Source organism: Atractosteus spatula, chromosome 12, assembly GCF_055471065.1.
Source record: "Atractosteus spatula isolate fAtrSpa1 chromosome 12, fAtrSpa1.hap1, whole genome shotgun sequence".
Lineage (NCBI taxonomy): Eukaryota > Metazoa > Chordata > Actinopteri > Semionotiformes > Lepisosteidae > Atractosteus > Atractosteus spatula.
The window spans coordinates 20747052-20775016 of record NC_142717.1 but is presented as its reverse complement, the minus strand read 5'-3'; the positions used below and the strand labels follow the sequence as shown (position 1 = coordinate 20775016).

Here is a 27965-nt window from a genome sequence, read left to right as displayed (position 1 = left end):
TTATTGAACATTTTTCCATAGCCCATTTACAGTACTAAAAGGTATTGTCAAGCCCTGTGGCACTATGTTTTTAAAAACATTAAGGTATTAACAGGTAAAAAAATTCAGGTAGCAAAATAAATTGTAGTTGTAATGTACAATCTACATTAAATCTACTATTTTATTATAACAGATAATTGGGTGTTATGCTGTAGCCCATTGTTTCCAGAGGGCACAGGATGCAAGAGGGTTAATTCTCTCTGAGTCTCAGGACTCCACCCATAGGGATTATTCAGTGTCCTTGAAGCTTCTTCTCTCCTCACAATGTGACATGCAGACTTTAGGGCACTTAAGAGGAGGCTGTATAGATACTCTAAGTCTTTCTGCACACTGTCAGGGAATGCAGTTCAGTGTTATTCAGTTAATGTGTCTTCGGATAGAGGAATATCTGCTTCACTACCATGCCAGCCTTCAAGAAGCAGGGTCCTAGTGAAGTGGCAAGTCCCATTTGGAGGCAGTCGGGTGAGTTACTATCAGTGTTCTATGCTCTTTCCTAGTGCCTGTTATAATGCTATCTGGCAATTTTCTTGCACTGATTTAGAAAATGCATTAAGGAATTAATGAAACAAATATTTGATACAAATGGTAACTTTATCTTCCATTACCTTTTAGATTATTTTATCTCTTCATCTCTCAGAAATCAACAATAAAATACCATATATACAGCAAACTCCATGAAAAAGACAATTTAACAGTACCGAACATTTTAACTAATTTTGTACTGTAGATGTATGATAAAACATTTTGTAAAACAGCATGTTTCTATTTGTGCTGTTATAGTTGAATTTTGAATTGAGTGTAAAAATCTTGTATTATAAACTGAGAGTTTATGAGTATTGATACAACATTTGTAGGTAACTGAAACAGTTTCGAGCAACACTGAATGTAAAAGCATTTAACTTTTGACCCAAAGTTTCACATCATGGAACATCTTTTCTTTTTTACACCTCTGCATCATTTAAAAAAGTATTGTAGTAGCATTAAAAAGTTAACAATGACCAAACCACAAGTAATAATTTAATCCATGTGTATGAAGTTATAATAATCATAACAATACAAGCAGCTTTTTTATACTTATTTTTTCCTATAATACGTTATTTTCTAGTCTCTGAAATTGTAATTTTCTAAATCAGTTTAAAGAAGTATTCGTTACATTTGATAACAGTGATAGATGCAGATAAATTACTCTAAACTTTCTAAACTCATTTGCATTGGGAAATCAGGTAACACTTTTACATTTTAACTATAATTACTTTATACTTCATATTTTTTTAAAAATACATTTTAGTGGAGAATTAGTGTTAATTTTAATTAAGTATTGTTCCTGAAATATATTGTGATGATCTAAAGACTAACAAATTGACGCTGCTCAATGAACGCAAACTCAATGCTTAAGAAAACAGAATACTAAACATTCTACAGTATATCATATTTGTCACATATTGTTATCCGCACATCATGAGGAGAAAAATAAATGTTCATTGTTATAAGACTGCATTTACAATTCTTTTTCCTACAAAACCTAATTTTAACATGCATAGTAATTACTCAGGATTTCCAAAACGGTGTGAGATCATCTTGGAAAGAAAAAGGTCACAGTGTCAAAAACAAATCAATAAGCAAATTTATAAAAAAAATAACAGGATATTTTGATTGTAGAAATATAACACCTTATATGCTATACTAGGCTATGTATACATGTTAAATATGCGTATACCGTATGTAATAGATTAGGAGAAAATTAGGCATAAGATATTTTGATTTTTAAGGGCTTGGGTATGATCATTGCCTCTCTTGGACCATCTTCCAGGTGGAGTTCTATTAAGAGCAATGCTTGGAAAGGTAGCCATCTCTTGCCTGAAACAGTGGAAGAAATTGCTCTGTAAGCAAACACGGGCGATCAGATTTTTTTTTCTTTCCATCTCAGTGACTCCGAGGTCATTTGAGATTCTCAGTTACAGGATCTTGGCAGTTCTAAATTATTAAAAGTACACAAGGCAAGACAGAATACTTCCACAAAAATCATAGGACAAGGATTGCCTTTCATGGATGAGGCCAAACTTTAAGTGTCATTCCAGTCATCTGTAGAAATCTATGCTGAATGTCCTTTTCAATCCAAATGCAGTGTTTTGATGCACTTTGTAATACTGTGTTGCATGTAAATGTCTGTTTATCATTAATTGCTTTAGTTAAAAAAACTCCCTTGTAAAACATGTAAGAATAAATAATGCTAATTATGTCTATCTATAAATTAGAGCCATCAAAACAGAAAAATGTATTTTCAAGGATTTTGTATTTTTTTTTTAAACTTGGTGTGTATATTTACTATAGTTCAGAGCTCAAAGAAAGGTGTGGATTACAGTATGATTACATGGAGTACAGTGCAACCTTTATAGTAGTCCTGTCCTGAGAGAAAGATTGAAGTGGTTATTCAATGTGCAAGTTGATGATGACAAAATGCTATAATTAGTTTTTTACAATTCAGTTCCCCACTCTTAACTTGTGTGTTATCCATTGTTTTGTGGGAGGGGGATTAAAGTGATGAATACAGTACATGTAACATAAACTCTTACACAACCATATCTCTTTGACTTTTTTCTGTACTACTTAAAAATAGGGTGATAAATAAAACAAAAAAAACAGACCAACTAAACATGAATGAGCAACCTTAGGAGGCATAATCTGGTCCTCTCACCTCCAGCAGTAGGACAGTATACAGTAGGAACTACCCCTAAGAATATGATGCTCAGCAGCAGGAGTTAGACTTTCTCATCAGCACAGGCAATTTGAGAGTCTTTCTGTGCTTGAAATGTACTTTACTGGCAGCTGTTCTGTTTGATTTTCCTCCAATATGAAAGGGAAGAAAGGGTTGAGTAAATAAAAAATTTGTTTTACATAAATTAAAAGTGTATTTACAAAGGGATTAAACTCTCTAAAACGAATTTGAATCAGTGAATCTTACTCATTACATACAGTAATATTCATTATATATATAAACATCTCTTCTAAAATTTTAAAACATCACATAACAATTGCCAGTATATGTTTATTTTTAAACCTCAGTTTCATATCATCTATATAGATTGTTAATAAATGGACAATTTTCTGTCTTTTGTTCAGCGTCCCTGAACATGATAGATCACTTCACCAGCTTTATTGGGGGGTCATGTTCTGCTCCTTGGGTGGTGCAGTTGCCTAAAAGGAATGGCCAAACTAGGTTGAAGGGCACATCTGTTGCAAGATATAAGCACATGCTATTTCTGACTTAGTTAAATGTCTGCTCCATTGAACACCTCTGTCCTCAATTCAGAACTCATCTATGGCTAGCAGCCTTGTTGATTATACGCCTAGTTGAATGCAAGTCAAGACTCTTTTTGTGTAACCGGTTGCTCTAGGAACTGCTTTGGATGAAAAGGTGGCATCTTTTTTATTCCCAGTCTGAGAATAAGCCGTTATCTATTGAAAGACTCCCCCTGTGATAAAGCCATTCCTACTATACTCTGGTTTTCTTTCCTGGAAACAAGAGGTTGCTGGGTTTTAGCTGAACCCTACATAATAATGGGATGATTTTTTATAGTGTTTTGTTCCATTGCAAAAATTTCAAACTTTGAAGGCACAGAAATAACTTGGAACAACACACATATGGAGAACATTGATGCAATAAATATTTTAATAATTAAATGCAAGTTGTGAAAATATGTGCAGATGTATTTTGTACTAGAAACAAAAGTGAGTAATTTAACATAATACTTTATATGAATGTATTATGAACTGAAAAAGGAAAGAAAAGAAAGAGAAGAAAAATTTGAGCTTCCAAACTTTTAATAGGAGAAAATGGTTTTTTTTTAAATCCAATCATCTCAATATCTTGTAAAAGACAAGTAAATGTTTAAAGTCAATTTTGAATATATGAGTATATAAATCTGGCCTTTACATTCCACTTTTAACATTCTCACAGTACAGAAGACTGACAGCTGCAAGTCCAATCAGGTGCTATATACTGTATACTGGTGGAAAAAAGAAACGCAACATCTTCTGGAATGAGAATACTATAGTTATAGCTTATGTCCTATCACAAAAAGGTGTCAATTTGTTTTAAGCCCTCTGACCAGCAATACAGCTTTTGCAGTGAGGCATTGCAACTTGCCAATCACACCAATCACACGAAAGCTCATTAGGTGCACTTTTACCCAATGAGGTCCAGGTGGAACAATGTCTGATCAGGTCACCTTTAAAAAGGCCTTTATTCAAAACTTAGGTCACTGCAAGAAAAAGCATTTTGGAATATTACTGACTTTGGAGGTTTGAATTCAGTTATACAGTATACTCAAGGGCAGGCAAAGGAGGGAATATTACCAATGTTGATTCAAATACATCATTTCAACCTGAGTTCCACTAGGATTATAGACATCAGTGTTAAAAGATCCTGTTTTATTTAGTTTAAACAATATGGGTCCAATCCATGCAGCATATTTACAGTAAATTCTGTGCTTTAGACTGAGGGTATCTGGCCCTGGTCCTACAGTCCTTCAGATAGTAGTGATTAAATAAAGTAAAGTATCCTGAAACAAATTTCTATTTGGATATTCCTTTGTGGTAAAAATGAAAATAACTGATCTATAAAAATAATTATATTAACTTGTTATTGTCTGTGTGATTTCATCATCGTAAATCATAATAGCAACAAAGGCATATATGTGAACATAAAATAAAAAAAACTATTGATATTGTATAAAGGTTACTGCTGTTATGTTAACCAAGAGCAAACAATTTACACAGAGTTTTTAAAATCAATTAGTTTCTCAAATCAAGGTCAGACCAGGCAGGATACTGAAGATGAGAAAAGAGACACTTGTCATCCCAGTGCTTTTTGTTGTTCATGATTTTGCAAAGGAGAGAAATAACAGTAAGGATTACTACAATTGCAAAGCACTTCAAGGAAAAGGAGGACATTGGAATTTATTCAGGGTCATGGTCCATACCCTGAGTTGGCATCACAAGAACTCCCCACTCTGCCGGTTCCTAGTTTTTGATTGGCTTGTTCTCTTTAATTTTACTCATGACACTGTTTACATGCCCATATCCTAGTTACTAAATCCCGGGTTACTGAGTCCAATCTAGGCACTTTTGAAATTGAGTGTTTATCCAGTTAACACAGACATGCCATGAAACGCATTTCATTTTAGCAGAAGGACCCAGCAAAAAATATTGCTCCTGCTGATTTGAAACAACATGTATATTATGTAATATGTATTTCTGAGCACAACATAATGAAAAAAAAATGTACCTACTGTAGATTATCTGTTTAGGAAAAACAAACAGTTATATCAGATTATATCAGATTTAACCAGTTACTGTATATCAGTGTTAGAAAATTCCCATAAATAAAAAATGTTTTCATTAAACCAAGTGAAATATTTTGCTAATTACTTAATAGTATTTTTTCAGAAACACATAATTATGTGCTTATATATTTTATACAGTATATGTGTGTCTAAGCTTATATAAGCTTTAGTACTTACAGTATATATAACAAATATATATGTATTATAGATATATATAAACCAGTAAATGATCTGTTCTATGCAATTTTGCTGTAACTAATAGCGTTCCAGGAAAAAAATGCATAATAGATTGGAAAAGTTCCTTCAATCACAGGACAAATACAAACAAAATTTCAAAATAAAATCTGTTGTATTAAAAAAATGATCAGCATAACTAAGCAAAAATCCTTCTTCCCATTTTCTGTATTGTAGGACAGCAAGCTTCCCTTCCTATCTCAATCAAGGATCTAAGACAAGGGAACTGTGATATAAGACTTCAGGCAACTTATCCACCCATGAGCTCCAGCACATTTGGAAAGACACTGTCAGGAACCACTTGTTTCAAAAAGCCATTCCATCACAATGGAAATGGTTTTCATACCATCCATGCAGAGAATAGCCCATTGAAGCCAAGGATAGTGACTGTGGTGAGGCCAGGCAGCAAGAGAAACCTGAGGAAGATAACTATTCTTCTTAATAGGCGCTCTGTGCAGACCTTTGAGCAACTGTTGGCTGACATATCAGAGGCCCTCGGTTTTCCCCGATGGAAAAATGACAGAGTAAAAAGACTGTTCAGCCTCAAAGGCAGGGAGATCCGGAGTGTGTCTGACTTCTTCCGTGGGGATGATGTCTTTGTTGCTGCGGGGAGGGAGAAGTTGACAGTGAAGGATTTTCAGGACGTTTTGGAGGAGCTCTATCCAGACTGTCCGTATTCTCAGAGCACCGTACAGCAAAATTGGGAACAATTTCAAACACCTCAAACAAAAACATCAAAAGCAGACAGCGGATTTCATGAGGAGCCCATAGTCACCAAACAGAAAGGTCCAAAGCTTCCAAAGCAGGCAGCTACCAACCTGCAGAGAGTCAGAGACAAGGCCCGTCAGGAGGAGAGGCTTAAGGCAAGAAGGTGGGAGAGGGAAAGGTGGGAGCGACAGCAGAAAGAGCTGTCAGAAAAGAACAGATTTAAAGGCAGTCTCCCGCACAGAGATGAGGATATTAAAAAATTTGCTCACATTTACACAGAAAACGCAAGCCTTTGTGAAAAGTGTAAAAGGAATCGAGGACAAAGAGAGCAGTGTACTTTAATCCAGAGAAAAAATGTGTCTCCTGACAACAAAGCACAGGGGAGGGAGGAAGACCAGCCTGAAAAATTGCCACTAGAGAAAAGAAGGCAAAAGCCAAAGAGCTCCAAAATGTCAGAGGATAATTTCCAGAAAGAAAAACATGAGCGTGAAGATACAAAGAAGTATAGAAAAGAAAGCAGCTGGACTTGCAAAGAACATGGGGACATGCCTATTTTCCATGGTCAAAGCAAATCAGAGAAAACAACGGAGCTGGAAGACAAGAAGTGTGCTGTGGAAAAGCAATCTGCCAGGAATCCATGTGACTCTGAAGTGAGAAATGAGAATTCAGTATCAGAGAGGTTTCTTAATGGTAGGTCCAACTTGACTGAAAATAAAAGCCCTTATAAAGTTCAGACAGAAAGACTCTGTAGTGTTTCTGAAGACTTCCAACAGAAAAATATGAATAAGGAAGGACAGCAAGAGGCTGAAACCAGAGAGACACAAGAAGAAGTTCAAAGTTCTGAAAGAGAATCTTCAAGAAACTGTATTTTGAAGCCAAGACTTGTGAAAACCAAAAGTGACATTGAAAGTTATTACGAGATTGGCAGAGTCATAGGGGATGGGAACTTTGCTGTTGTAAAGGAGTGCAAACTTCGTAACACTGACTTTGCCTATGCCATGAAAATCATCAGTAAGGCCAAACTGAAGGGTAAAGAGCACATGATAGAAAATGAGATATCCATCATTAAGAGCCTCTCCCACCCAAACGTGGTGCGGCTGCTGCAGGACTATGAGACTGAGAGTGACATTTACCTCATTATGGAGATTGTTCATGGAGGAGACCTTTTCGATTCCATCACAGAAAGTGTCAAGTTTACTGAACACAATGCATCTCTCATGGTTAATGATCTTTGTCAAGCACTTGCATATATTCACAGCAAGAACATTGTTCATAGAGATTTGAAACCAGAGAACCTTTTGGTAAGTTGCGTCCCTTTCCCTAATTCAATTATATTTTAGAATGTATTATTACAAATAGGGGGTTAAGAAAATAGAGAATTGCTGAAACAGACAGACTGGTATAATCTATAAGTAAATTAAATAATTATAACCCCAGAATAGTAAAGATAATGCCAAACATATACCCAAGCGGTTGGTATAATAGCAGGCACTTGAGATCTTTGTTCTCTGGCACAGCTTTGGTAAAGGAGTAATAAATCAGAGGAAACTGGGATAAACAAGCATTGATTAAAAATTACACAACACAAACTAAAGAACACAACATACAAGTTACTCTATTTATAAACAAGGTGTCTCGGAAGCCAACATCCTGACTAACCTGTAAAACTCCAGACTACTACCCAGTATTGAAAGATCCTATATACATGTAACACTCTACTCCAAGTATTCAAAGATCCCATATACTGTATCACCTAGACAGCCTAGACAGGCCAACAAGAGAGTTAATGTTTTAAACTAAATAGAATATGATCTACAGTTAAATCTATCTATATAGATCTGGATGCTACAAAGTGAATGGGAACCTACTGTATCTCCGTATTCTAAAAATGCATTAACTAAGCAGGAAAGATTGTTTTTAATATAGGAATTTTCTATATGGGAAATCAGAGTTTCCTAAAAACAAAGGAATGGCAAGCTCTTTTAACAAGGTTCAAATACGAAATTAGAATCTGCTCCTTAAGGTTGGTGAGAACCATAACCACTTGCTTAGCACTCCTTTTTTTCATTCCTTGTGTCTTGCTGTCTGTCCTCTCTTGTTTCCTCTCTTTTCTCATCTTTCTCCCTTCTCTGTCTTTTTATTCTGTGTTCCTGGACTGTTGATGACAGTTAATGATTCCCCAAGATCTTAATAACCAAGGAAAACCTGGCCATTCATTTAAATAGTCTGTCTCAGACCCCTTACAACTCAGTACACACCTCAGTTCTTGCTTTGATGCTTCCAGAGAGCTTAAATGTTGACAATTGACACAAGCTAGATGTTTAGCACCTCCAACTAGCTCTAACAATATCATTCAAGGGGTATACTTTAAAAAAATAAATTATTGCAGCTCGTCTAGTGCAATCATCTTTTATGCTTTTCATAATTTTAATAAATCCAAATAACTAATCCACTGTTGTCTTAAAGACATACAGTAGGCTTCAGTTTATCTAACCTATGGCATTGGACACATGTTTATTACCAGAATATTTAAGTGTAATTTTGAAGTACTGTTACCACTTCAAGAAGAATGTTTTCACTGTCTATCTAATTATAATAATTACATTTGTAATTGTAAATACAGTGATACAGCACATACTGTAGTTAATTGTTTGCTTTGAAATTGTTATTTCACTGTTAGTAACTGTATTTTAGGGGTACTCTGTAAAGAACTTTGTTTCTTTATAAGTGAATTACTAGTCCTTAACAAATGATGGAAAATCCCTCTATAAATCTAAGCTAAGTACTTATTACCTCTTGTCATTAATAAATAATAAGTAATAGGTTTATTCCATGCTGAAAAGAGAAGAAAGAAAACACAATGTTTTGGCTGTGGAGCCTTCTCCTACTTGTTCCTTTGCAGCCTACGCATGCTGACGTAGCTACCCACCTGAATTAATAAATAATGTTCACTAAAGATTTCACTATGTTTCACTAATAAAGCTATGCCTGTGCTTGTCATTTACAGTACATAATCTCAACAAGAAATTACTTCAGTAATGAAATACTCATATTGCTAAAAAAATATCTGTGCCAGTTGTGTAGTTCTCTGTACGATTAAAAGAAATTACACATTACATACAGCTAGGCATAATAACATTGTAATTACTGTACATATAAACACTCACATAAATACCAAGACATTGTGTAATTAATGTATGGTGCTCCCAGCTTTTTTTGCTACTTTCACTCAAGCTCTCCTCTGCATTAGTCTTAAGACATTAGTTTCTGTTTTGTTTTCAGCAGGGCTGGATGATTACACTCAATAAGCCTTGATTGTAAGATGTTTAGAAACATAGAAACAAAGGAATACACAGAAGGAAAACATGGAAAGAACCAGCAATTAATCAAAATAAAATCTCTGTGTGTTGTATAATTACTTGTACTTTTGTGGTTCAATCACAGAAGCCTCTAAATATTTACGAGAGCACCTTAGACTGATATTCTGCTTGTCTTTCTAACAAGTACCATTGTGGAAAAATGTTATTACATTACATGTTAATTTACAAATTCATAGAAAGCAAATCTACTTAATACACCTTTAAACTGGATTTGATACTCCCACTGTTCTAAGATTGTGCCCTGCTGTTATAAGGATTAAATGATGTAATTCTATAATATGATAATTATTATATTCATAATGACACATCAGCATGCAGTGCTGTCAGTTGTAAATTTCAAGTACTTTTACTCACTGCTGAGCTTTTGCCTCAGTGAAACAAAACCTACAAACCAAGTGCTGTTCACTTGCCCAGCCTAGATATCACGATTCATTACGCAGTAATTACAAAGCACATGAGAAGCAAAGATAATTTAGGACAGTTTTCCAAATTTTCCAAAGCAAGCATCCCTCTAGCATCTGTAATATTTCTTCTAGGTTGAACAGGAAAGTGTCACTGTCAGTGAGTAACCATGGTGACATTCATTACTTGGTTAAACAGTGCCCTCATCTCCTTATAATACAGGAATTTAAAATGTGTTGCAAAACTGCATCTCATTACTTACATTTTTTAAAATTGTTGAAGAAGTTGCTAGCCTAAAAACTCTCATAATCTTAAATATCTTTTTTATGTAATGAAAAACAACTACTTAATCAAACCAAACAATCAGACAGGGTGCTTTGCTTCTTGAAATAAAAAAAAACATCTTTCAAGAGACACATGAAGAAAGCTCCACGGCCGAAACGTTGTGTTTTCTTTCGTCTTTTTTTCAGCATGGAATAAACCCATTACTTGTTCCTTTGCAGCCTACGCATGCTGACGCAGCTACCCACCTGAACTTTCTTTCAAGAGGTTTTGTTGTAATAAAGCATTTATCAGTACTGGGTACAAAGCAGTACTGAAGGAAATAAATGTTCACACTGCTGCTATAAGATTAAAACTTAAATAAAGCAATATCCAACTACTTTGATTTACCTCATCTACAGTAATACGCATTTGGAAGTCTTGATTGATAATAGTAATATTGATAGCACTTTAGCAACTGTCGTTACGGAGAATTCAATCAAACCAGTCTTCATAAATATATTTCTATATACTGCATTGTTTAGCTGAAAAGGCTATATAAAATACACCATGTCCTCAATTGATCAAGTCTGGGTACAGAAACAACTGCACTGTTTCCTTTTACAGTATGTGGTGTGAACCTGCTATAAATATACAATAAATACTGAATATGAGTGAGAAGAGGTCACCTTAGAGATAAAAGCTCTCCATAAGCAGTGTTAGGGGAAGTAATTTTGATAAGAAATACATTACACTTAAAAGTTCATTATGTACGAGATTACTTTTTTAAAATTGGAAGTTACAGCAAATTGTTTTTAAGCAGTGCTTTACACAGCAAGAGGTATTTTAGATAGTAACTACTGTATACACACTGTAATATCATTGTTTAAGATCACTGTAATTGATTACACTTTAAATTTATTGCCCCACAAGTTGTTAGTTTTGATAATTAATCCCTTACAAAAGTAATGTGTACCTGTAATGAAGTTTATTTTGAAAAGTAAGCTTCTTCAAAACTGTTCACCCCTGATTTGAAATGAATGCAAGCAAAAACAAACAGAGAAGGTGCCAAACTAAATGAAATATTGAAAAGAATTACAAAACGACCTAGCTAACATATGGAGAGATTTATTTGATCTATATTTCTTATGCTCTAAGTGATTTGAACACATTATCTTCCTAAATACAGTAGCATGTAACATATCTTTTAATTGTGCTAGGAAAGATATACATGTTGACAGTCTTTCTCTTTCTTTCTCTATTCTCTATCCACATATATTTGCTTTTGTTGCTTACAGGATGTCACGCACACACACGGTTGCTCCTATGTTATATTATCTTCCTTCTTTGGACCATATGGTCTTATTATTTTTAGCTAAGGAAACTGAGAATGCAGAAGAAAGAAATGCTGATTTAAAAATCAACCAAATAATGCTCCCACCAGCTGGCAGTACAGAACCTAGAGCAAATATCAGCTTTGTGAGCAGGATGCAAAGATTGAATGGCATGCATATTAGATTGTGTGAGGTAATCTCTTTTGTTTTTTACTTGGAATTCACAGTGTTACTTTGCCGACCATAACATTTGACTCACCAGAAAGCCACTATAAGTATATGGACAATATCTATATTATGCCAAATAATTTGAATCCTTTAATATAAATCACAAAATAAATAAAACTGTATAAGTACTACCTGATCCTGTGTACCAGTCCACATTGTGTCACCTTTTCTTTAATCCCAATAAGCATTTGTTAGTTGACTGCATAGTGAAATAGTGATCTTGCATCAGCACACAACACATTGATAAAAAGATACAGTGCCTTGCAAAACTAATCACTCCGTTCCAATAATGTCACATGCTGATTAATTATGACTTACGTATTGAAATTTGGGGAAAATTGAATTTGCTATGTGAAATTTTAATATTTGCTATTTGAAAATGTTAATATGCTTTTACAGTTTTTATTTTAAACCATTTTAAATCAGACTGAACACTTTTAATATGCAAAGGGGCTTGAATGTCAGAAAAGTAAAGTAATCTGCAAAGTAAAATTTCCTAATTGCATAAGTATTCTGCCTCATAAGTCAGTAATTGGTAGAAGCACCTTTTGCAGCAATTACTGCTCTCTGTGTCTTTGGATCAGTGTAACTTTGCACAGCTGGATGATAAAATTTATGGCTATTCTTTCTGGCAAAAATCTTCAGGTACAAAATGTTGTACCCTTGAGCAAAATACTTGAACTGAATTGTTCCAGTAAATTACTGAGTTGTATAAATAGATGACAATGTATGATAATTTGGATAAAAACATCAGTCAGACAAATATAGGTCTCACCATAAATCCCTATAGGATACTGTACACAACTTTGACCAGGTAACTGAAGGACATTCACTCTAGTGTGATTTTACCACTTGTGCTTCTGTTCATTGTCATACTAAAATTACACATTAGTTTACTGTATATGTACAACTGCACAAGTTTTTAACCTAGTTTTAGAATCCATGGGTGACTCAAGCAGGTTTTCCTAAAAAAATGTTCCCATTATTTACTCAGTTATCACACAGATCCTAAATGACTTCTTATTGCTCAGTTTCTGCTGCTGAGAAGCCCCCACCATTCTTCACAAATTAAATGAATGTGTTGAGTGGTTGATGTGCTGTGTTGGAACTTGCACCAAAAATAACACTTTGCATTTACAAATAAACATCAATTTTTGTTGTGATTGACCATGAAACTTTTTGCCATGTCTGTAGTGTGTCAAAGGGGACACACCCCTCAAAGCCTGCTGGAGAACCTTTTCGCACTTTTCTGCAGCCACTCTTTTCTGAGAATGGTGATATTCTCGGCCCACTCATTGAGGCACCAGGGCATGTGGCGCGACCTCTGGGCCTTCGTCTCGCAGACTCTCAGACCCTGCGTCTCCAACTCACTCTCACCACTGTCCTATATGATCTCCTCTGAGATCAAAATGGAGGTCCATTGCTGAGCCATTCGCTCCCTGATTCCCAGGCTCGACAAACGTCACCTCCAACTTTCACCACCTGGTTAGTCAGGAGCCTCTTCCCCCTGCGTTGTTTGGAGTCTCCAGCTCCCTCTCACAAACAGCCAGAACTTGTTCCAGATCCACCTCCAGCCTCTGATGTCCTCACTTGACGCCACCAGGCTGGGTCTCACACACAGTCTCCAGCAGCACACTCTTGTGCTGAGACTCTCACTAAGCATCCGAGTCCCCTGTAGCACTTCACCACTTGTGCTAAGACTCAACACAGTTTCCCCAATTAAAAACCACACACACAACCTCTCTGGCATCTCACTCTCACACCCTAGGCTATGCCCTTGCAGCTGCCAGAGAGCCATCTCTGCGCCCAGCCTCCTCTGTTTTATCACACACGCAGCTGCTAGCATACAGTACCTCGCACTTGTACCCAGCCACCCAGCCATCACTGTTAGCTCCAATATTCAACTCACTCTATACACTTAAACACTCTTACAGCAGATCTCCTGGACAGCTCTTTTCTTCCTCACTGTAATAGGCTGCTGTCCTTTTAAAACTCTAGTCTCCATACACTACACAGTCTCTAAAGACTCAAATCACACAGTTCCTTCCAGGTCCCTTCAGGGATTAAGGCAAGTTTCTCCCAGATCCCTCTGGAACTGTCGCTCTCTAATTCCCTTATTGGGGTTTAGATGCAGCTGCTAGATGCTGTCCTGCATCGACCCTGCTCTCTCACAGCTGAACTTCCGCATATGGGGACCCTGAGCTCTTGTCCCCTCTCACCTGCAGCTTGAACACGACTGATCTCTTCTGTGGGACGTGTTCAGCTAGCATGTAAAGTGTTCCCAAAGCTGAGACTCATCAGCTGCTAAACTCAGCTCCGCTGTGGTTACCGAGGCAACGTGTTGCTCTCTGTTGAGAGCTCTGCCTCCCCACTGAACACACCCCATACGGTATCTACAGTCTGTATCAGCTTTACACATCTGGATTTGGGCATTCCCATTTTTCCTTGCAATTCTGCTTATGCTTTGTCAAGTTGGACGAGGAGCATCAGTGAACCTCAATCTTTAAGTGCTTCCATAGAAAGTCAAGGACATTCACCTTCTTGTTCTGACGTACTCCAGTGTTACTTTGGCTGTATGCTTGGGGTCATTGTCTTTTTGAACCATTAATTTTCACCCCAATATAAGGTCTTTTGGTGAGTAAAGCAGATTCAAGTCAAGGATTTGCATTTATTTGGCTTCATTGTCTCCTCTATCCTGATAAGTGCCAAAGTCTCTGCCACCAAAAAGCAAAAAGCACCCACATAACATGATGGTAAGGATTGTTTTTCAAAGGTGGTGTGCTGTGTTTGCATGAGGCATAGAGTTTTGCATTCAGGCCAAAGAATACAATTTTTGTTCCATCAGACCAGAGAATCTTTTCTGTCACATGCCTTCTTGCAAATTCCAGGCATAATATTATATGAGCTTTTCTCGGGAGTGGACAGCTCTTCGGTGTTCACGGTAGAGTAACTGCTCTTACATGCAGTGTCAAATGAGTGATCTCACTGTATATAGACAGGTTTATTTCTTCTGAAATCATGTCAACCAGTAGAACTGACCACAGATAAGCTCCAAACATTCAACTTTTAGAGTGATTTCACAAGGAAATTAGATTCATTTAAGCTCAATTTGGAGTGTAATGAATATTTAAGAGATCCAGACATTTCAGTGTTTTCTTTTAATTTACATGTGAAAATGTCAAGAATTTTTAATTTGTATGTGTCAGTGACAATAATTCCCATATACAGTAAATGGATTTCTATTTCAGTTTGCAACATAACAAATTGTGAACATATCTAAAAGGGGATTTTGTCAATGTATTAAAATGTGACATTTGTTTTATATCTTGTTTCATATTTGTTTCAGTTAATCTTAAAAATCTGTTATTTTAGTTTTAAAGTGCCTTCCTGAAACTATATTTTGTTTGACCTCCTACTCAGTTTGTAAGGGAGGACTGGCATACTGCAGATAGTAACTGGAATGATAATTGCATGATTTCTTAATGATTGACTTCACAATACTTAAAGGGATAAATAACATTCTCCCAAGCACTGCCTCTTTACCACTTCTTCCCTACCTTGTTTGAAAATCATTACATTTTAAAGCTTACAGTTAAAAGTTACCTAAATTTAGAAATGTTAGTATATCTGATAGGTTATAAGTTATATCATCAGAAGTGGACACACAATATTATTCATATAATATAACCAAAAAACATTGTCATGAGGTAAGCTTGAATTAAATGGTTAAATAACAGCAGAGCTCTAATTTGACCACGTTTTCTGTCTCGCTTGAAGCCTATATCACTTTGCAAATACTCCCCCCTAGCGGTATCTTTAACAATTACATCTGTATTTCTAATGGTAAATTATGACATAGGAATTGGCAAACCTGGCCTTGGAAAACGACAGTCTAGCAGGTTTAATGGGTCACCCTTAAATCATCATTGGGAACAATTTTACCAATGAAGCAAGTTTTCATTTAATGTTTCATTAGAAAGATAAAGCCCATTTAAAACTAACTTAATTATTAAATTAATCAAATTATACTTTTTAGATTGTTCAGAACTCACATATGTTCCATGTCTTTAGAAAACAGTGATTTAAGTGTGATTTATTGATTCAAATAAAATTATTTTTAAAAAAATCACAAGAATAATAGTATTTTTTCCTCAAAAACGTAGGTGTCAAAATGATTGGATCCTCTGTCTCTAGTACTTGGTGCAGCCTCCTCTGGCATGGATAACAGCACAAAACCTTTCCCTTGAATGTTTGATAAGGTTGGAAAACACATTGGTAGGGATCTTGAACCATTCCTCTATGCAGAAATTTTCCAGAACCTTGATGAACCTTGATGTAAGCATAAGTGTAGACTTACATCAAGGTTCATCAAGGTTCTGGAAAATTTCTGACTATTTCAGTTCAGACTACAGGTTTTCAATCTGGTTTAAGTCCAGAGACCAGGATGACCATTGTAAAGCAGATGTTTCTCTATTGCTATGTGTTTAGGATCATTGTCATGCTGGAAGGTTCACCTGCAACCAACTCTCATCTTTCTGGCAGAGGCAACCAGGTTTTTGGCCAGAATATCCCGATATTAAGTACCATTTCATGATAGCAGTTCATGGTACCATTGATCTTAACAACAGCTCCAGGGGCAGTGGCAGCAAACCGGCCCCACTATATCAATTATCCACCGCCATATTTCATAGTGGGTATGAGGTTCAGTTCTTACGCATCCCTCTCCTGACACCATGCTTGCTGATGGTATGAATGGCCAAAGAGTTCAATTTTAGTCTCAACTGACCATAGCACCAGGTTCCAATCAAAGTCCCAATGGCATTTGGCAAACTCCAGCTGTTTAAATTTGTTTCTTGTTGTCAGTAAGAGCTTTCTTCGGGGAACCCTTCCGTATAGCCTTTTGCAATCTTCCTCACTGTATGTGGGGACAAGATGCACTTGCATCCTTTTGCTGGTGGGTTAACCACTTTTTAGTGGTTTTGAACTTCTTGCCCTAATAGTGCTACATGTAAGTGGTACATCAAACATTTTATGTACTTTTTTGCATCCATTACCTGATCTGTGAAGATCAACAAATCTGTCTCTTTTGATTTGTCAGTTCCTTGCCTTTCCCCATGGTTATGGATGACAAAAAGTTTTCTCATGTGTGCCACAGTACCTCTTTTTTATACTCTGGTGAAACAGGAAGTCCAAAATAACATTCCTTACAACTACGTTGTATTTAAATAAGCGGTATTTCATTGCAGATTTAATTTTCTTTAATAGAATTACTCATTTATAAACATTTATTTTTAAATAGTTGTATTAGAATAAAAGTAGCTTTATTCTGTAGTTTTCCCATTTTTGGGCATAAAATATTGATCATTATCTGTGCTCTTTATTTTATATGTCTTTTTTTGTTCATCTTTATCAAGGGTGCCAATAATTCTCGAGCTCACTGTAGACCATTTGGTGAAGAATTGTGCCAGTAATGTAAGGGTGCCAAGTTTTGATTCTCATGAGCACCTGCTCAGCATTTTGACTCATGGACAAATCTTTTATTTTGGAGACCTTTAAGATCAACTGTAGTTGGTAATTTATACATAGATTTCCATTTCCAAGCAGATGTACTGTATGAACATATATATAATCTAAATTTGCATGACAGATATGAGGACTGAGGATGTGAATTAAAGGTGGCAAACTAAAGTGAATGCAATTGCATGTTAGGGATGAGCTGGAGTTGTGGTTAAAATAATTGCCAGAGTAGGATTAGCCTGCAACTGGCCCAGTATTAAGTGCAGATGGTGTTTAATGCTCACTTACTGTATGTAGTTACTGGCTTTAGTTCAAATTCTAAAACTTTCTTTACTCTAACTTTAATCTTAAAACTATTCCTGTCAACTACCCCTAACCCAATTGCAATCGTAGGTTTATCAATACGCAGAACCTCAGCCACAGCCCAGCACCAAGGTTTTGATGTTTGACCCTAAAACTGTGATAATTAAGCCATTTAAACATTACCCTAATGGTAATGGAAGTTAATTCTAATGGAAAGTGTTATGTTAACCATTATCTAGCTCTTATCCTAGAACTAACATAGAACAAATTGACAAAAAGTCATTACAGCAAAGCATTACAGTAAAACTAAATACTAAAAACTGAATCATTAGCTTGATTTTGAAATGTAGTAAAATTAGGAGTCTATGAATGTTTATACTACTGTATGTTTAAATTTTGGATGAATTAGGAAAAGAGTTCATATTTATTTGACTCTTTTATTAATAGCATGGACAAGATGGACAAGCATTATAGTAACTTATGAATTAGGGTGAAACTAACTGTAGCTCTTACTTTAATTACCAATTAGTAGGTAATTTAATAAATTGGTAATGCCAATGTAGGACGAGTTATCATTCAGTTGTGCTGACCAACTTTAAATCAGACCATAATTACCGAAAGCATACTTTGAACAGTTACTTAATGCTTTACCATATTGTATACAATCCATCACACTGGACTAACAACAGCTAGAACCCTGGGCTTAGCCCTCCTCAAAAACTGGAAACTATTCCCAGGCTCAGTACTCCAAAAATGTTTTAATAGAAATTATAAAAAATTGACTTCTAATTGTACTCCAACTTAACTCCTTATCTTTATGAATGCCATATCATTCTTAAATGTAACTCCAATGCTGACTAACTAAAACATTACTTTTAAACAAACCAAATATAAACATAAGACCAGCCATGTCTCTAAATATCATTGTTACAAGCAGTAAAAAGATAAATCTCATTTCTATCCCAAACCAACACGAAGAATTAAGGTTAGCTCTTTTGAAATATGAAGGCAAATACTGTATGTGCAGTAACTGTAATGATCAGATTAATTTAGGTTAAGAAGTATTTACAGTTAAATTGAAATTAGAGTTTAGATTGAAGGGTAAAAACCAAGTAAAGGGGTAAAACAGGTTTGTTGATGAGATATGAGGTGACCCTAGTGTCACCAGTCTGTTGCTTTAATGACGGATATTGTTTAACTGTTTAAACTGAGATAGGTACAATAGGTTCTTATAATATCCATTGATAGTTATTGGACTTCTGTACGTTTAGTGTTCAGACTACACTTAGGAGTTGTGTTATGTTAAACATTGGTTATGTCAGAGTTAAACATATAAATTTGAGCATTCATCTCAGTATATGAACTTTAGAAGAACTGCCATATGTTCATTTTAATCAAACGATTAATAACCTCAGACTTCTTTAGCATTGTTATATTTGATCTGGGTTTGTCAACACAATTTGCATGCTATTTTTAGGTTGTTTATTCAAGTATGTGTAGTATAGTATACGGACTGTTTTCCATGATTTTCTTTATCCTTTAATGAGGTTCAACACAACAAAGATGGGAGCACCACACTGAAGCTGGCAGATTTTGGACTTGCAGTGGTAGTAACTGAACCAATCTTCACTGTCTGTGGAACACCTACATATGTGGCCCCAGAAATACTCTCTGAAAAAGGTAGCCTACAAAAGTTCCAGCAAAGCTATCTGTGCTGTGTAGTGAAGTAGCAACATAAGGCAATCATAAATTCATCAATGTGATTGTGATACCCGGTGTGACATTACTGAACTAGCATTGTGCAGTGAAAGCTGGTGAGAATAAAGAATTATGTCTCTAGAATTGCTAGGTAACTAGGCCAAACATTCTTGTTCTTTCTGTAAAGAGCAATATAATGGCAAAGCTTTGTTTGTTCTCTGTGAATAAATGTGATTGGAACTCCAGATGTAACTAAAAACACATCTGAAATGCACAATGGCAGTGAAGAAAGCATTTAACTCTGTGGAACAAATTGCAAAATCCTGGCACAGATTTAAAGTTAAGCCTTGTAAATGACAAGTATATTGTAGTATACTTCTTCTCAAGAGTGTTGATGACTTCAGATATTCTGCCAGCAGGTTCCCAGAAGGAATAAAGAAGACTTGTGAGGAGTAAGAGGACTGTGCCAATACACTTTGTGTAGCCTTTCACAGAGTTTACAACTGACTTAGTTTTAGATTTAGTTTGAGACAATTTAGATGTCTCAAGGCATTTGAAAATGGTGATCTTTTTAAGAAGTTAAAGAATAATGCACTACCAAGTTAACCTTCACAAAACAAAAGAATAACTGGTTAGTCAGCTGTAGAAGAAAGTCAAACAACATTAAATAATACTGAAGATTTACATTCATGGCTGTATGTAAAGAACTGTTTTACTGTATATGTCAGATGTCTAATGTAGTGGTGCATAATAACTTCCAAGTTCCTAACCACATAAGGAACTAGACTGCTGTTGACTCAGCTAAGAAATTATGATTATTACGAAGAACTGCTTGATCCTTAGTTCAGATAAGATTCTATGTTACTATACATAGCTATTCTTGTTAGTGCAGTATCATCAGTGTTATTAAATTTCTTATGTTGATTTTGCAGGTTATGGGTTGCCAGTAGATATGTGGGCGACTGGAGTAATTGTCTACATACTGCTGTGTGGATTCCCTCCATTTCGTAGTTTGGAAAGAGATCAGGAAGAGCTATTTGAAATTATTCAGCTGGGGGAGTATGAGTTCCTGTCCCCCTACTGGGACAACATCTCAGATGGTAAGGATAACACAAATCTCAACTAGGGAAATTCAAATTTTAGAAAAAAGAATACCTTAAGGAGGAGTTGACCCTTGAATATATTGTCATAAAGTACTGTATAATCCTTTATTCATTTAATGCTATTGTGACATTTTGAATCAAAAGTCCTTGTAAAACTATTCTTTTTTAACAGTGAATACCATGAAGAAATTCATAGCTTTCTTTCATTTTTTCCATCTGAATGCTATAGAGACTTAAGCTAAAGGCAGAACAGCATAACAAGTCTCTGGACTCATACATTGTTGGGTTCAGGTCCCTGCTGTAGATACTGCTGTTGTGAAGCTCCAGTGGGGAGTTACACACTCTCTTTTGAGAATCCTGTTACAGATTCTCAAAACTATTCATTAAATCTGCCTAACAATTTCTGTAACAGCTTTCCTCCTATATTATCCTCCTATATTTTCTCTACTTTTCTGAGAGTTTGTCAAATTCTCTTTAGATATAGACTTAGATGACTCTGGATTCCAAAAATTCAGTTTTGAAAATTAGAAATAATTAACATTATTTGCATGACTTGCCAGATGTGAACAGCAGCCTATGTGATTTACCAATGACACTCACAAGGGTCCTATCTGTTGTGTGTCTATCATAGTTTCTTTGTTTAGGTATGCCTGTGAGAAATTGGAATGACAGGACTTCACTAACACCAGTGTGACTCTTCTTAATACTTTTTAAAACAAGGGCAAACAGCAAACAAGAGGCCCTTAATAAAACAAATGCCACATATTAACATATTTTTATTCAAACAGTAATCTGAGATAGAACATTTAGCAGAGAAACTGTGTACATTCAGCTAATGTGTATTCCTCAAAGTGCCATGTTCACCGCAGGTTCCAAGGACCTGATCAGCAAGCTTTTGCTAGTGGATCCTGAGAAGAGGTATGCAGCCCAGCAGGCACTGCAGCATCCATGGGTGCAATCAGGGAGCAAGAACAGCTTCAACCTGCAGCGAGAAGTCACCACTAACATTGAACGTCACTTCAAGAACCGTCGCAAGCGGGAGCACGCCAGTGCTGCAGATCATTAGTCTCTGATACTTATTTATTGTCATGCCTTTCTTCCCTATTATTTCTCTGTCCCAGAAATGGTGTATATAACAATGGGCGTGATTTCCTTAAGGAGGAGGGGCAGTATGGTGGAGCAGTGTTTAGCATTGTCCCTGGGTTAAATTCTGAACCTGTTCTCCTCTTCTGCACTTGGGTTTCCACCAGGTGCTTTGGCCTCCTCACACAATCAAAAAACACACTGGTAGGTTAATTGACTTCTGTGTGTCTGTGTGTTCCCTACGGAACTGAGGCCTGGGATTGTGTTCCATCCTGGGTGTATCCCACCTTGAGCCCGTTTCTTGTCAGGATAGGATGCGGATAGGACCACCCATGAATCTCTACTGGATAAAGTGGGAAGAAAATGTATGGCTAGAGTTCCTAAAGTGTGGCACACTTTTGAATGCAGTAAGGACAAATGAATACTCATAGTTACTTGTGAATTGCCCTGAAAATAGTAAGCAGAAAATTACAGAATTAAAAAAGATTAATCTCCAGATCATCTTCTAATTAAAATGTAAAATATAATGATTAAAAAGATAATTTATTGAAAGGTTGTGGCCTAAATTAATTTCATACAATGAAATGAGCTAAAAGCCTCCTGAGATATTCTGCTTGATATGCTTCTGTAAATATAAATGCATTAGACTTTGCAAACTCTTTTTGATTTGCAAGAAACTTTTAAATTTGATAATGATAGTTATAATGGATGGTACATTGGTGCAGTGGTTAACATTACTGCCTTGCAGTGCTGGGGCTCTGGACTCAATTCCAGCCCTTGGGTCCTATTTATGTGGACTTTGTACTGTATGTTCTCCCTGCGATCACTTGGGTTTCCTCCAGGTGCTCTGGTTTTCTCCACAGTACAAAAATACTGGTAGGTCAATTGGCATCTGGAAAACGTGGCCCTGGAGCGAATGGGTGTATGTCTGTGTTTGTGTCTGTCTGCCCGCCCTGGGTGTTCTGTCCAGAGTGTACCCAGTTTCCACTACTCTGAATTGGAAGAAGCGGTAAGAAAATTGAAGGATAGCTATTACATAAGCCATAGCAAATATCAAGGCTGCTCTAATGGAACTTAACAAAATTAAATGCATATCATAAACTTATAGTGAATTACTTGATTCTTTTAAACTTAAGTATCATAACCTGCTGTAATGCTGAAAACCTTGGAGAGAGGTGGCAGGAGAGATCAATGTTGTTAATTTTTCTTCTGTCCATTCTCTAAATTCAACGTATTTACCCCATGTCAGACACTGACGTCAGAGTGTGTGGAATTGTTCTATATATGGAAACATTGTAAAGCCTTCACTATTTTCTAAATAAATTAACCCTGTAAGTGTTATTTTAGCATAATTTATTAGTGTAAGTGTAACCTTGAGATTTAGAGTTATTCAGATGAAGATCTACAAGGACAACATAGTTATCGTGACGATCAAAATATATTGACCTACACAAAGATTTCTCAGTGTTTTGAACATAATTTTAAACCACATGTAAAAGTAATTTTAAAAGATGGAAATTGGTTAAATACTATAAAATGTAAGTATTCTTTTATTTCTGTAATACATAATATGATGGTAAATCACAAACAGACTGATTTTTGTAGCCAGGAACTGTAGTGGAACTCTTACCAGTATATGGCTTGTAGTGGGAGAGACCTGAAATAGTCCCGAGCGCTAAAGGGAAAAGGTGTGTATCAGTGCACCCAAACAATGTATAGATTCCTCATTGTATAGAAACTGCAAAAACAAATTCAATTCAGGCAAAAGAAAATAAATGTCACTCGTTTTAGGTGTTCATTGGATAAGTATAAAATTATATTTTAATAAAGAGTTAATAATGGCATATTGTTCTTAAAAAGATTTAACATAAGGTATCTGACAGATTCAAAGTAATATAACTATATAATATTTTGGAGCTGTGTTGCTGGTTTCGGTCTGAGGCTAATGTTTTTCTGTGCAAGTTCTCTGTTTTGGTGAGCTCATCTGCGAGAATATGTAAAACAGTGGGAGTTCCAGTTATTCATGATGACATGGAGATGAGACAGGATGGAAGAGGCAGGCTTTTATTTTTAGTTCATATACAATTCTTAAATGTTATTAAGATCTTGTGTAAAGCTTATGCAGGGTTGAGTATGGTAAAGTACCTGTAAATATTTTTTATCAGCTGTTTTGACAGTTTTAGTATAAAGAAATGACTTTTTGTATCTTATACTCAGACTATCTACTATATAATAAAGTATTAAATAATATTGATTGGTAGTTCATTCTGAATACTTGATCCTTTGTTCAGTTTGGTCTTTTATGTGTTGTTCAAATTTACTTCTACCATATAGACTTACAGAGCAGATGGCACCACTTACAGTATAAACAAGCTTAGCCCTATACATTATTTTAATAATAATAAAAATTCAAGGGCATTTCTCAAAAACAGTAGGAGTCAATACATTCCAGTGTCTTGGCCAAATTTCCCATTGTCCTTTACCAATCATGGCCTCCTAATAATCCCCATCTATGAATTGGCATCATCACTATTCTCCTCTTCACTGATAGCTGATGTATGGAGGTGGGAGTTACACATTAGTGGTGGAGTATTTCCCATTACCTGTAAAGAGCTACAGTATATGAGTTTATGGAATTATCAGTTAATGACCACAGTGAATCATGTCTCATCTAAAGGATGGTGCGTTTATACAGTATAGTGTCTCCATCACTATATTGGAGCATTAGGACACACAGACTGCAGGATGAGCACTCTCTACTGGTCCCAGTAACACCTCTTCCAGCAGCAACCTTAGGAGGTCTCCGTTACGCCAAGGCGTCGACAAACAAGTTGGACACTATGCAAAACAAGTGTGACTGAGAAAGGTTTGTGAGGCATAGTCCAAAAGAGCAAAATCCTAGGGTTGAAAGGAGACGTTAAAATCTGAGTAAAACGTCCAGGTAAAGTGTGCGGTGAGAGTTAAGCAAGCAAGCAGCCAACTGACTAGCCTGTGACTCAAAATACCAAGCAAGAAGGTGTGGGAACAAGGAGTTTAAATAGTGAAGAAAAGGGGACATGATTGGAAAACGAGGTAATGAGTGCAATTAATGTGGACAAGAGCGGTGCGTGGTTGTAACAGTCTCCTAAACAGATACTGGCCAGGCTCATACTTCCTGAGCTTCAGTTGATTGCTATTTGTGAGTTGCAGGGTGATATAGTAGCTGGCTATTTTGTTTACTTTATTTAGTTTTCCAGATAATTTTTTTATTTTACACTTTGACACTGAGGAGGCATTTAATATAATTTGAAAAAAGGGTGCTGGCCAAACTAGAAAATAAATACTTTAAAACAGACAATAATGTTTAATTTGTATGACTTTAAAAAAGGAAATTGCTAAATCTAATGTTTAGAGAATTACACAATATATGCTTACATATAGTGCCTTGCAAAAAGTTTTGACTCTTTCACACTTTTCACATTTTGCTGCTTTAACGCTTGCAGTAATTACACATTGAAGTAGTAATTAATACTTGTTATGTATACAACTTGCTCCACACATTCAAAAAAAAATATAAACAGAAATCATGAATGAAAAATGGAAAAGAACTGATTGGATAAGCACAATTATTTGATTACACACAAGTAGTTGAGTGGCCTCTATCTGTGTACATTCTGGCAAGGAGGAAGCTTGTGAGGTATGGTAAAGTGAGGCCAACAACAACTTTGAAAGAGATCTAATGTTCAGTGATTCAGGTACATCAGTCAACAGTTACTCCACAAAGCTTTTATAGCAGAGTGGAAAACCATACCACTTCATATTTGAATAGGAGTTTGCAATAAAGCACATGAGTGATCCAGCAAAAAAAGGTTGTAGTCAGATAAGAACAAATAGGAACTTTATGGTCTAAATTCCAAGTGTTAAGTAAGGTGCAGAACCAGTACAGTACATCTCCCCAGTCAACACTATGCCTACAATCAAAGTAAGCAAAGCACAGGAAATGCTAGAAAACTGCACTAAGCTACACTGCAGTGGCTTAAGAACACAAAAATGCATGTCCATGAGTGGCCCAAAGTCCTATGGAGAATCTGTGAAAAGATTTGAAAACTACTGTCTAAAAGCAATCCCCAAGCAATGTGAGAACTTTCTCTTTAGTTTTTGCTGACATTTACTGTAACTTATCCATCTTATTCAGGTTTTACATACAGTAAGAACATAAGAAAGATTACAAATGAGTGGAGGCCATTCAGCTCATTTAGTTTGTTTCATAGTTATTAGTTAATTTATTCAACAATCTCATTTTGCTGTTTCTTGAAAGAAGCCAGTGCATTAATGGTCTGTACCATTTGGTGGAATATATCATATTCTTAACATATTCCTTGGAATGTTTTTTAATGAATCTGATCCACGTAAAACCTAAGACACCTTATTCCTCTAGTGTTCCTGAACTTGAATACTGTATATTGCTCTACACCTTCTCCTCTTCCGTCTTTCCTGTTTCTCCAGAACAGAGTACTGTATATCCACAAATGTCATATTCATTCATCATTTTCAGTTAGTCATGTTTCTGTGATTCCAATAACATCATAATTGCCTGGTAATGTGGTAGTTTCTTTGTCATCTATTTTGTTTGTGATATTTCAAGCATTTAGGCATAGCACTTAACAACCTGATTATTTGTTTTGTTTTTGCCTTTGGTTCAACCTTGGTCTTTTTTAAGAGTTTTCCATGCAAAATACTTCTTCCTTGACTTCCCTTGTTCCTGTCACGGATTTTGGAAGGGGCATGCGGTGGAAAGACTAGGTGAGCAGTAGAGACCCAATGCGTAGCGGTTCCTGCAACAGAGTTGCTAACAACACGGGGGTTAGCCCAGGCTCAGGGAGTCAGACGATGTCAGTAAAGAAACCTATGCCCTCAGGCCATGGATGTGGGGCGACCTGGTAATAGGCGGGTCTCACGACATCTGTACCCTCAATGCTGAGCCAGGAGCAGAGCAGACACAGGAAAGACATGAACAATCACAGGGAACTAGGAACAGGACAGAAGTAGAGAGCCCTCTAGGTCTAGGGTGTGACAGTTCCCCTCACATTCCATTCTATTTTAAATGTTTTCAGATTTTTTGTGTGGATTTTGTAGTGTCGAGATGATTTCATTTAGATGTAGACTTAGAAGTTTGTTCCTATAGTCTAGATCAGAAAGCTGAAGTGTTCTTCTGCACACTATGTCCTCATCAATGTGTTGTGCTGACAGATTAATATTTGGAATCATTCACCTTTGCTTAGTACTGGTAGTATTGCTGAGAAAATGACTGATTTTGCTCTATTCTTCAGTTTATTGCCACATTGTGTGAATTTGTTCTGAATGGAAATTGTTCCCACAGTTTCTCTACAATGGTTTAAATGCTGTGAAAATTCCTGCCTACAATTAACACCTTTTCAGCTCCTGCAACAGAGTTGCAAACAAGTCTAATGGTCATCAATCAGTAAAACAATAGCTAGTTTATTTTAAAGATAAATAAAAGCAAATTACTAGATAAATACTTTATAGATACTTTATTGATCCCGTGAGGGAAATTGCAGTGCACCAGCAGCTTAACACAGACAACACAGCAACAGTGTAACGAATGATACAATAATAATACAATACATACAGTACAGTGAGAAGTGCTCACAGTCCAGAACACACAAAGAACAAACCAGAACAGAACAGTACACAAAAAGTTGTATTGCACAATATAAATATAAATATAAAAGCATTGCACAATTTCCTGGCATATATTGCACAAAAATGGTTGTAAACGTGAAAAAGAAAAAGAACAGATGTAGCAGTTTACTGTTCAGTCCAGAAACAGGTCACTGTCAATGTTGCCTCTGCCCAGACGCAAAGTAGATGCATTATACAGTCTTATGGCAGAAGGCAAGAATGACCTGTAGTGCTCCCTGTCGCTCCGTGGATGGATCAGTCTATTGCTGAACGTGTTCTTCATTCTCACAAGCATGTCATGGGGATGGGAGACGTTGTCCATGATGGCCTCTAGTTTGGACACCATTCTCCTCTCAGCCACTACCTCCAGGGGGTCCAGGCCAGACCCAATGACAGAGCTTGCTCTTCTGATGAGCTCGTTCAGCCTGTTAGAATCCAATGCTCAAATCCCAGAGCCCCAGCATACCACCGCAAAAGTGTTGCCAGCCTTGTAAGGATTATGTTTTTTGACTTCTCCAGTTACTAGATGCAGCAACAGCTATCTGGCTTTTATAATTTCACAAAATGGGAAGGGTCTGAATACTTTTGCAAGACACTATGTTTTAAGATCTGTTTTGCTTGCTTTAAACTGCAGAGGGAGCCCTTAAA

At 36.2% G+C, this 27965-nt stretch overlaps 1 protein-coding gene across 1 annotated transcript; it reads left to right on the top strand.

Annotated features, from left to right (window-relative positions):
* The first annotated feature begins 440 nt into the window (after positions 1-440).
* Positions 441-21618, top strand: LOC148822754 (serine/threonine-protein kinase DCLK3-like). The gene is made up of 5 exons (XM_088929397.1): positions 441-501; positions 5796-7627; positions 19299-19431; positions 20382-20549; positions 21422-21618. Exons 1-5 carry the CDS (start codon positions 441-443, stop codon positions 21616-21618), a joined length of 2391 nt encoding a protein of 796 aa, XP_088785523.1.
* Positions 21619-27965: the final 6347 nt, after the last annotated feature.